Below are 11,587 nucleotides of genomic sequence, written 5' to 3'. Positions count from 1 at the left end.
GGGGCGGGGGTACGGAAGAAGGGGGGGGGGGGGAGATAAGAGAGCTCCGTCCCAGACTCCCCCCTCTCCTTTGTCGTAGGCCAGTTGCCCCCAAAGTGCCCCCCCCCATCTCCTCTGCCTCCTCTAAGTGGGCAGCCCGGTTGCTCGGCCCTGTTGGAGAGACGGGGGTACCCTTCACAGCGGCCGTTTTCTCCTCCAGGGGAGCTGATCTGGGTCGCCTGGAGATCAGCTGTAATGGGGGTAGGGGGGTGTCTCCAGGCCCCACCTGGAGGTTGGCAAGCATCCAATCAGGTTCGTTCCCTCCTGAACATTCTCCTTGAAAAGTAGGCAGACAGAAGGAGTGATTTCAGCTTAGCATACCTGTGCTTCGCGTACTTTATTTAGTGAAGAACAAGACAACTTTAGCCGGCTCACAGGCCGGCTTATACCCCCGTGAATCCACCACCCATAACACCCCCCCACTTCCCAATAGGTCCAAACTAGTGGCTGAGAGTCCCACAGGCCCTCTGATTGGTGTGGCTAGGATCCCTATCGTCCATTGTTGACGCTTGTGCTGGACCACGTGGTGCCCAAGCTGACCATGTGGTTGGGTCCTGATACATTACACTCCTGCTTTCTGATTGGACACAATTATACATACATAAGCTCATAGGATTGTTCCAGTTTACAATCCTTTACATGAGAATTAATGCAGTGAAGACATAACAGGAACAAAGCCCCATTTCAGGCCGGGCTGGGCCTCCCTTGCCCTTTCGGCCCCGCGGTCTGCCGGGAGCCCCCTTTTCTGCCCCCCCTCACCTCCCCCTGGAACTCTTTTTGTGCCCTCCAGAGGAGGAGGAGGAGGAGGAGGAGGAGAGGCGGGCCTCTCTCTGGCTGGAGCTCTGGGGAGTCAAATGGAGTCGATCAGGCCAGGAAGACCACGATCTGGGCCTGCCCTTGGAGACTGCCTCCCATAAGGGGTGGGAAAGCAGGGCCAGAGAGAGGCGCTCCCGTCTGTCGCTTGGTTGGGCTCCATTCGTGTACTTTGCACCGAGAAGAACCCAAGTGGGGAGTAGGCCAGGGAGCGGAGGCTGGCTGAATGCCGGCCGTTGAGCCCCAAGGAAGACCTCGGGGAGGCAATGGGGCTCCTGGATGCCCCCCTTTCCCATAGGCAGCCTCCTCTTTCTCCTGCCCCCACTGCCCAGGGCAAAGGGGGCGATCCTGCCCCCTTCTGCCCCCCCCCTGCCCAGCCCCCAGGCCTCGAGGGAGCAGAAAGACTTCTTTACGCAGAGAGTGGTTCCAAGGTGGGATTCGCTGCCAGAGGATGTAGTGATGGCCAGGGGAACAGACGGCTTTAAAAAGGGGGTTAGAGAGGTTTATAGTGGATCAGTCTCTCCGTGGCTCCCAGCCCTGGTGACTGAGGGGAACCTCCACCTTCAGGGGCAGTCAACCTCTGAATCCCAGAGCCAGGAGGCAACCTCAGGGGAAGTCCTCGGCCTCCGTGCCCTGCTTTTTGGCCCCCCTCCAGAGGAACTGGCTGGCCATTGAGGGGACACTGGACCAGACAGACCCTCCCTGGTCTGGCCCAGTGTTCCCTCTAAGCTGAGTTAGGGTGAGCTGGACCACAGTTTTTTAGCCTCCAGCTCACAGATTTCTTGTCTTAGCTCAGGAAAGATGTGGCTCCAGAGCAAACTGATTGATGCAGCAGCCCAAACGCTCGCTCATGACTTTCATGCCAGCAGCTCACAAAGCAGGATTTTTGCTCACAAGGCTCCACAGCTTAGAGGGAGCCTTGGTCTGACCCCCTCTCCTGATGTTCCTGGGGGGAACGCTCTGGAATGGGATTCCAGAATCTCTTCAACAAAATTCTTTTAAAAATGTTTAAAAGTTCATCCATTTCCAGTATACAGATTGAAAACTTCATTTCCCGTTTCTGGCACCTTTTTTTTAAAAAGGCACTCTCTGTGTCTTCTGGGGGGTGGCACCTGGGTTTTGGACACAGTGTCACACAGAGTATTGGACTGGGTGGGTCACTGGCCTAAACCAACATGGCTTCTCTTGTGTTCTTATGAATACAAATCTAATTGATTCAAAACTGGCCGCCAACTTCAGGAGGACCGTGGCAGTTACAGGGTCAAAAAATGCCTCGCAGCTCTCTGGCTAGAAACTGCCAGCCCCTTGCAAGGTTGAAGCCCCCCTCCCCCCAGTTGCTACCATTTCCCCCCTTTCAGAGAGGGAATCCAGTAGAGCAGAACAAAGTTTGAGTCCAGAGGCCACTTTAAGACCAACAAAAGTTTTATTCAAGGTAATAGCTTTTCGGGTGCTCACACACTTCCTCAGACACATTGAAGTGGATGTTATCAGTCCATACATATAGATAGAGGATGAACAGCAAATCAGCAGACACATAATGAAAATGTTTTAACAGACGTGAGAACCAAAGAGGAATAGCAAGCTTTATATGGTCACCATTTGTTTGGATTCAATTCTGGGGGGGGGGTGACGGACAGTGAAACAAAGAAATATGTCAAAATTGGTGAGTAATGTGTAAGGTTGCAGCTGACTTATGGAGTCTCCAGAAGGGTTTTTGTTGGAGTTTCTTATATAAATTCAGCAGAGTTAAAAATCAGTTTAGCAATGCAGAGTAAAATAATCAGACCCAGAGTCCATGTGTGTTTAAAATATAAAAGTTTTACTACATTCTAGCATAGGGAAAGGTAACTGGGAAGTAAAATAACAACACAGCCAATAGCTACATCCTTACTCTACCAAGGACAAGAATAGAAGAGCTGCAATGGCTACTCTTACATGCTTCTTCTTGAACAGAACAAAGACGGGAAGAGGAGCCATAAAATGCAAACACTTTGACACTTTGCTCCCAATCAAACTCCTGGATCAGGGATGCTTTTTGCGGGCTGGCAGACCTAAACTAACATTGGCTTACACAAAAGCATGTGATTTCCTGTAACAACAAAACAGACATTTAACCCAATATATACTGAGTGTTTTTATCTTGCCATACCCAATAGTTTTCAAGGCAGGAGGCATTCAGAGGTGGATTGCCATTGCTTGGCTCTGCGTAGCGACCCTGGACTGACTTCCTGGGGGGGGGGGTTCCCCCATCCAAACACTAGCCAAGGCTGACCCTGCTTATCTTCCAAGGTCTGACAAGATCAGGCCAGCCTGGGACCTCTGGGTCAGGTCAGCCCTACCGTACAGGGTTGTTGTGTAGGGGGGAAACAGGGTGAGAGGGGAGATAATGACCCTGTAATCTCCTCGGAGCCCCTCGGAGGAAGGGTGCGATAAACTCTAAACCAAGAGGCTTCCACAGACCTTGGCTTGAAGGGCTCAGCTGAGAGACTCACGTAGACAACACTCTGTAAAGTATTGTTTCTCAATTCGACAAAATGCAAACTGGGAACAGTCCCTCCAGTCATCCTGCCAAATCGTGAACTTCCCAGCCATCCCAGCAGAACCCGAGAGCAGTTTTAGCAACAGTCCGTCAAAATGCTGCCCGGATGCAGATTAACTCTGGGGAGGGGGCGGAATCAGTAGTAAATTTGCTGACGGTTTCCCAGATGTGAGGCCTGGAGCCGTTGGGACTAACTGATGAGCCCTGTCAGAGAAAAGAGTGGTAAAGAGTGTTAGAGGCTGGAGAAGATAAACAAACAGGACTCAAAACAAAAAGCACAACTGGGCAGTCTGGCGGGATTCCCACCCACCTCCCACCAGGCCAGAAATGTTACGGGCCTCCTCCATTTCACAAAACTATTTCCTTCGCATTTCAATTAAAGCACCCTCTGCTGGCACAGAAAAGAAGAAACCCAATGTGAGGAAGGTCTCTGGCGAAGGGAGCCTGGACTCTCGAAAGCTTCGACTGTGAAATTCTTCTTGGTCTCTCAGGGGCTCCCGGACTCGGATGGGACTGGCCCAGTGAAAGCCAATGCCACACTGGATGAGATTTACTCAATATCAACCATCTTTGAATGCAGCCAGAGTTTCAACAGCTTCCATTCCTTGGTGGTGAAGGCGGGGGACTCAGTGGAGTACATGGGGAATGTTATGAGAAGCCCTCCCTCTACTTGGCTGGGGAAAGGCCCCCAATGCACCATGGGAGAGATTTTTATATCCCCCCATTTCTCCCCAGTGCGGATCCAAAGCACCTTTCTGCTCTCTTCTCTCACCCTCCATTTTATCCTCATAACAACCCTGTGAGGCAGGCTAGGCTCAGAGTGTGTGTGGCCGGCCCAAGGTCACCCAGGGAGCTTCCAGGATGGAGCGGGGATTCGAACCTGGGTCTCCTCACTCCCTGTCTGACACTTTAACCCCTACGCCATTTTGGATTTCATCAGTCTGCTCAACTGATGGCTCAAACAGTTAAGGGAGGATTCCCCCTCTGCCTACTGCCAAACAATGGTATATCCCTCTCCCCCCCTCCTTTCTACCCACTGTCCCAACTAATCACAACACAGGGACCCCCACCCCCCCACCCAGCCCCCCCGTGAGCATCACCTGGCTGAAGAAGGGGGAGGAGGTGAAGGACCACATGGAGGAAATGGATTTCTATCCTGAGATGGACAACTCCGTCCACAAGCTCTCCTAAACCTGACCTTAAAATGGCGGAAAGAGGAAGCTGCTGGTTTGAACCTTAACCCTTTCCTGAGCTCCCAAAGCAGCCTTGAGGCAGTCTCTCACCCACACCTTCCATCTACGAGGCAGGGGGATCACATGACCGGCCTACCTCACAGGGCTGCTGGAAGGAAGACAGAGATACTGTACGTGAAGTGTTCAGGGAATGCCCACAAGAAATGCAAAGCCGCACTGTCTTCGCATAGCCAGTTTCAAACTTTGGCCAGTTCCTTCATGCCAGGCAGGATTAAAAACAAAGGTATTGGAGGAGATGTACAGACGGCCTTACCTGCAGCAGGTACTGTGGGGGCCGCTATGGAGAAAGAGAGAGAGAGACAGTCAAAGCCCTTTCAGGGGTGTTGATTTCTGTGGTTTTCCGGCACTATGAACTCCCCCACCCCGTAATAATTTCAGAAGAGCCCTGCTGGGTCAGACCAGTGAGGCTCCAACTAGTCCAGCATCCTGACTCATACAACAGTGGCCAACCAGTTCCTCCGGAGGGCCAACCATCAGGGCAGAGAGGCCGAGGCCTTCCCCTGATGTTGCCTCCTGGCTCTGGGATTCAGAGGCCGACTGCCTCTGAATGTGGAGGTTCCCCTCAGTCACCACGGGCAGTAGCCACTGATAGACTTATCCCCCAAGAATCTGTCTCATCTCCTTTTAACAAGAATATAAGACGAATAAGATTTGCAGGAAGAGCCTGCCCCAGAAGTCCAGCTCGAATGCCAAACCAGACCAGGCGTCTAGTCCTCAAGATGACCCATGGAGATGTGCAGAAGGACCCCCTTCTCAGTCTTTGGGTCCTCTATGATAATTCTTTAAAAAAACGACAAGAGTCCTGCACTTCGCAATATATTCCACCCCAGTTCACTCTTTTGTACCCATTAAGCACACTTCTTGTTCTTACTGGGTTGGGGGTGGGGGGAGAGGCCTTGATCTAATCGGAGGAGACCCGCTTAGTACACAGAACCAAAACTAGAACTGCCCGGGGAAGGAAGAGACTACTGACCACCACTACACCCTTAAGACCACCACTACACCCTTAAGACCACCACTATGCCCAGTGGGGAACGGAAGCTGGAAAAGTCCTGGGTGGTGGGAGGGAGGTTGCGGGGGGGGCAGTCCCCTTCAGCGCCTTCCATGCCGTGTCCCTCTCTCACCGGCCGTCCACTCCCACCTCCTTACCTCGCCTGGTCCTCAGGTAGAAGGAGACTCCCGCGGCCCCAAAGACCACCCCCAGCACAGCCCCCAGAGCCCCCGTCCACACTTTGCTCTGGGCAGAGTTCGATGACTGCGGCTCTGTGGAAAGAGAAGGAATCATGTGTGAAAAGACGGCTCCGGGTCAGGCTGTGTCTGTCGGATTCAGGATTTCACGGGGGGGGGGGTGTTGGTCCACACCTCAGTCAGATCTCACAGATCGCAGGTCCCAGGCTGGGCTGTGAGGTCCGCATGCTTGTTTGTTAGTTAGATTTTTTTAGTCGCTGCTCACCCAGGAGGTCTCATGGCGACTTATATTAAAGCCACATATATAGGGTAAACATAGAAACGTCAGGAACAAATATAAAACATTAACACTCAAAAGTCAAGCAATTAAAAGATGTGGCTAGCACCACACCACTAACAAAAACAGCCCGAACGTGTGGATTGCCCTCCAAAGGCCAACCTAAGCAATTCAGGCTTGCATGCCCTGTGGAGAATAAACAAGTCTGGCAGGGTCCGGGTGTCATCTGAGAGCGCATTCCACAGGGCAGGGGCCGCAATGGAGAAGGCCCTTCCCCTGGTGGCAGCTCACTGACCCTTCCTGCGGCCAGGAACCTGGAAGAGGCCCCTGGATGATGACCAAAGGGAGTGCTTGGGGAGGGGGGATGTAACAGGAGAGGTGGTCCTGGATGTAGGAGGGGCCCATTCACGTCTTGCACCACCACCCAGGGAGCGTGGGGGGGGGGTCCTCCCCCAAAGACTTGGTCCTGTGGGCCATTCCCAGGCCCTTTGCTTGCCTGCTCGCTTGCTTTGCTTGCCTGCTCGCTTGCTTTGCTTGCTTGCTGTAACTAGCTATCGGGAGGTGATCATGAGACCGTGCAAACTGGCGCTGCCAGACTGAGTTATCTGAACAACCTTGAGGAGGAGGGAGGGCTTGCATTCCACTGCTGGTGTGAATATTTCTGCTCTCATGGGGCACGGAGCGTCACCCGTTCATGATGTAACCTCCCGCCGGGAGAATTCCTGCCCGCGTGCTTGGATTTCATTTGCTTAGCCATTTGTAGCCTCGTGGTATATGTAGTGATGCATCAGTCCCACAGTCATTCCTAACAATGTTCTTGTATACTGGCAATAGACCTGTAATCTAATAAAGCATAACGATTCCATGGAATCTCCATGCGGAGATTTGCATGCTGTTGATCCTGACAGGTGGACAGCCAGGAGGGTTGGCAGTACTGGTGGCCAGTCCGGTGAAGGGCTGGAGGTTCTCTCCAACAACAACGAGGAGGAGGAAAGCAAATCCTGGCCTGCAGCCACCAACCCCAGAGGCAGAGAGGGTGTGTGTGTCGGGGGCGGAGGAACTGCGTTTAGACCGTATTTATTTTCTGCCCAGGTTGTGTTGCTGTGCCTGTGCTTCTTTTCTGTGCCTAACCTTGTACATAGTTTAAATAAATCTTTTGGCGTTATAAAGCCTGGTAGTGCCTTGACCACATAGTCCTCCCCGCTCAGCACGTTACCAGAGGCTGAAGGGAGGCCAGGGAACCCAAACGGGCCCAAATAGGAAGTGTTGCCAACTCTCCAGGGGGCGCCCAAAGATTGACGTATCCACTTTCCCGGGTTGGGGGATCAGCCAGAGGGGTCTCACTGTCCCTCTAGGAAGACGGTGTCAAACCAGTGAGTGGTGGCAGCAACTGAGGAAGGAAATAGTCCCACCAGGCAGGGTGGACAGGCAAAAACAGGGGCTTGCGAGCCACAGAAAAGCTATTCAGTCTCCCAGGGCTGAGGGCAGGTCCCCATTTCGCCACACACGATATAAGCTTTCATGTGCAAGTATCTGACGAAGTGAGCTGGCACGCGAAAGCTTATACTGTGTGAATGAAACTTTGTTGGTCTCAAAGGTGCCACCGGACTCAGACTTTCTTCTGTCTTCAGGGTAATGTGAGCAGTGTTCCCTCTAAGCTGAGTTAGTGTGAGCTAGCTCACAGTTTTTTAGCCTCCAACCTAGCCCTCCTGTTTTGGTCCCATCATCCTTGCCAAATACGTAAGAATATCTTTGCAGGATCAGTACGTGATCTGACACCAGGCCTTCCAGCCAGAATCCTCCCTGGGAAGCCTCTGACGGAGGACCTTGGAACTCCCCTCCACTGGGGAAACGGGGAATCCCTCCAGAGTCTCTCACCCCACTGGACGGTGAAGGGCTCCTTCCGGCTGCTGTGCTCCACCTGGCAGGCGTAGAGGTCTCCCCGCTGGGGCACCGTCTCCAGCATCGCCTGGTTCAGGAAGGTCCAGTCTCCGTTGTGGACCTCGTCGGCGTACCCCACCCCTTCCGTCTGCTCCTGCCCATTCTTCAGCCACCTGAAACGAACCCCCGAGGGATAATATCCTGTCGCGGTGCAGAGCAGGAGGCTGTGGTGGGCCAGGGGGCCTGCCTTGGTGTGGGAGATCTTCACTGTGGGCTGATCTGGAGGAGGGAGAATAAAGGGGGGAAACTTCAGAGACAGGGGAGAACCAGAAAAGCACCTACAGAGCAAGAAGACGGAGAGGCTATCATATCTACAGTAGCCGCGATATTTCAAAAGACACAACCCCCCTGGGTTCTCTCACCTGCCAGCACAGCCGATAATCCACTAATCCACCTTCCAGTCCCTGCATAAAACCTGTAGACACAAACGCACAAAGGCATCTCTCTCTCCCTCCTTCTCCCCAAACACTAAGAGTTGCTTTGCCGGATCAGACCCCCCCCTCCATCCAGGCCGGTATTCTCTTTCTAATAACAGTAGGCCCGAAGCCTCCCAGAACTGACCTGCGGGGTCAGTGTGAACTCTCTGGTAGGCCCTGTTGATAGGGGGGGACTTGCAGTTGCTGCTGCTGCTGCAGATATACATCTTTCTTGGACCGATAGCTGCTGACATACGTACCTATCCCATAGGACTATCATGAATGTGACACAGGCCAAACTAGGCCTTCCCCTGATGTTGTCTCCTGGCTCTGGGATGCAGAGGTTGACTGCCTCTGAATGTGGAGGTTCTCCTCAGTCACCATGGCTATTAGCCATTGATAGACTTATCCTCCAGGAATCTATCTAATCCCCCTTTAAAGCTGTTTATTCCTGTGGACATCTGTGATGGGCAGCCCTTAAAACAGGACTCAAGAGGTGAAGAGTTGAATGGGAACAGTTAAACTCTGAGCCCCCGTCCCTCCTTTGCCTTTGTTTGAGCCTCCCGAATCGCGGGAGAGCTCGACCAGCCCCCCGGGGGAGGGGGCTGGAGCAGGGGGCTTTTTTTCCTGCCCCCCCCCCGCGGCTGGCAATGCGGGGGGTGACTGGGACTGCCCCGACGCCGGGTGAAGGAATGGGAGAGGAACATGGCTTCCATGTTCCCAGAGATGCAGCCACCCGTGTTTTTAATTACCAGGACTATTGCAAACAAAAGAACTGCAGCAGCACAAAGAAACAAAAGAAGCTTTGACTAAACTATGGAAAGGGAAACGAGGGAAGAAGCTTAAACAGCTGGAAAAAACGGAGTCCTTCAAATATTGGCGTCCAAAAAAGGTGAAGTAAAATGGCCGGGGGAATAAAAAGGACAGATGTACAATCAGAGACTTTGGTGGGGGGAAGAAAGGAGACCCTGAGAATAGTGTTGGTTTTGGTGAAGCTATGGGAGACTTGGGGGGGGGGAAATTCACTGACTTTACGTATTGTTTGGAGGTTGAAGGAGATAGAGATGGAGTGTACGGAAAGTAATGAGGAGGAACGAGAGGAAGAGCTGGAAAGTGGTGAGACAGACATGGAGAAATTCATTAGAGAGATAAAAGAGGCGGTGTGGAGAGGTTGTCAAGAAGCATGTTTGGAAATAAGGAAGGAGAATGTTTAAAAGATGGAAACAGAGAGAACGGAAAAGCAGGAGCATATTACTGTGGAGCATATCACTGTGGAGGAGACTCTTGAGAAGGAACGGACAGATAATATGGATAGTGTTAAGGAAGAGAAATTGGATGATGAGGTGGAACTGTTAAGAGCTGATGTAGAACTTAAAGGAAGGCAACCTGGACTTAAATTGTGTTCTTTAAGAGAAAATAATCAATGTTTAAAAACTGGTCGAGGGAAAAATAAAAAGACCAAAAGGAAAACGCTAATGGCTAAGGAAGTTTAAAAGTAATAACAGACCCAGGACTGTGGAAAGAGTACGGCAAATGTACAAGAGAAAGAGAAAGAGATTTGAAAGAGAAAACTAGATGCCTCCCCTCTCTTTATAGATTGAACTGGAAGTTTGACCTGAACTGTATTGGTTTATGAACTGAAGTATTGATGTTTCTATTTAAACCTATTTATCTGGATGACTGACCAGAAATGTATTGGCTTATGTAATGAAATATTGGATTTTGTATTTAAACGCATTTACTTATGAATATGAGTTGATTATTTATTGATTATTATTATTATTATTTTTAATCCTTTTTAAGGGGAAATTAGAGGTGATTATAAGGTGTATCTGAAGATAAGGGAAGTTAATAAGGTTGGCTTAAATAATTATATAGGTTTAATGGAGTAGGGGGAAAATAAATTGGTAATATGATGAGATTAGCGAGATAGAATGATTATAAAAGATTTTAGTGCATTGGTAAACGATTGGGGGAAAGTGTTGATATCTGTATTTAGAATTAATTAGCTGGATGAATTGCCTGAAATGTATTGGTTTATGAAATGAAATCTTGGTATGTCTATTTAAACTTATCTCTCCCTTATAATAAAAGAGTTTTGGGTGCCAAAGTTCTAAAATGCACTCCTTTAGTGTTAGGCCGAAAAAACTGCCACTCGGAAGACACTGGCTGGGTTCATTGGCTGCTTTGTGCAGTCCCGGCCAGCGTTCCAAGGTCATTTACATATGGAAGCTGATTGGACTACACTCCATTCCACACCTCAAACAAACTCACCCCCCCCCCCGCAAGGCAGTTGGAATTTTCAGTTTGGAGAGGAGAATGATGTCAGCTGCTCCCTAGGCAGAGGCTGTGTGTGTGTGTGTGGGGGGGGGTTGTAAAACTTAAGACAGACAGGCAGATAGGGTTGCCAACTCCAGGTTGGAAACTTCCAGGATATTTTAGGGATGAAGCCTGCTGAGGGTGGGATCTGAGGAGGAGGAGGAAGAGGGGGACCTCAGACAGATACAATGCCATGCTGCCCACACTCCAGACAAGCTGTTGCCAGTCTCCAGGTGACAGCTGGAGAGATCTTAAAGCTTTGGTGCTACTTCAAAGTTCCCCAGGAGCCCAAAACAGAGAAGTGTTTTGGAAAATCTTGAGGAATTGTTTGGTGCATTTACGATGGGGCTCCTGGGGAACTATTGTTGCCAATCTTGGCCCAGCAGCCATCAAACCATTCTCTTCAACCCCCTGCTGTGCAGCTGACTTCCCCCTAGGGTTGCCAATCTCCAGGTGGGACCTGGAGATCTCCCACTGCTACAATTGATCTCCAGATGACAGAGATCAGTTCCCCTAGAGAAAATGACTGCTTTAGGAGGGTAGACCCTATGACATTATACCTGCTGAGTCCTTCCGCCCCCCCCCCCCGCCCAATGCTGCCCTCTACAGAATCCACCCCCCAAACCTCCAGGTATTTCCCTCCTTAGAGCTGGCAACCCTACAATCCCCTCAGTGCCTGTTGGGAGTGGGTGGTGGGGGAGGGGAAGGGAGTGGGCGACCGGAGGCTTCTGCCTCCTGTCTCCGGTCCTGGAGTGGGGGGGGTGGAAACGGACCCGGCAGCCGGAGGCTTGCACCTCCAGTC

At 51.3% G+C, this 11,587-nt stretch overlaps 1 protein-coding gene across 1 annotated transcript in view; it reads right to left on the bottom strand.

The window, feature by feature from the left end:
* Nucleotides 1-3,481: 3,481 nt before the first annotated feature.
* The window catches only part of LOC107107484 (H-2 class II histocompatibility antigen, E-S beta chain-like), a 25,446-nt gene continuing 17,340 nt past the window's right edge, over nt 3,482-11,587 (bottom strand). The window contains exons 3-6 of the mRNA XM_015407791.1: nt 7,988-8,269; nt 5,786-5,907; nt 4,898-4,921; nt 3,482-3,595 (exon numbers count right to left, since the gene is read on the bottom strand). Coding sequence (XP_015263277.1) covers nt 3,482-3,595; nt 4,898-4,921; nt 5,786-5,907; nt 7,988-8,269 — 542 coding nt within the window. The remainder of the gene's footprint in view (nt 3,596-4,897; nt 4,922-5,785; nt 5,908-7,987; nt 8,270-11,587) is intronic.

Source organism: Gekko japonicus, unplaced genomic scaffold (assembly GCF_001447785.1).
Source record: "Gekko japonicus isolate JY-2015 unplaced genomic scaffold, Gekko_japonicus_V1.1 scaffold2857, whole genome shotgun sequence".
NCBI classification, from domain to species: Eukaryota; Metazoa; Chordata; class Lepidosauria; order Squamata; family Gekkonidae; genus Gekko; species Gekko japonicus.
Note: the sequence above shows the minus strand (reverse complement) of the source record. Positions and strands in the feature narration are given on the sequence as shown.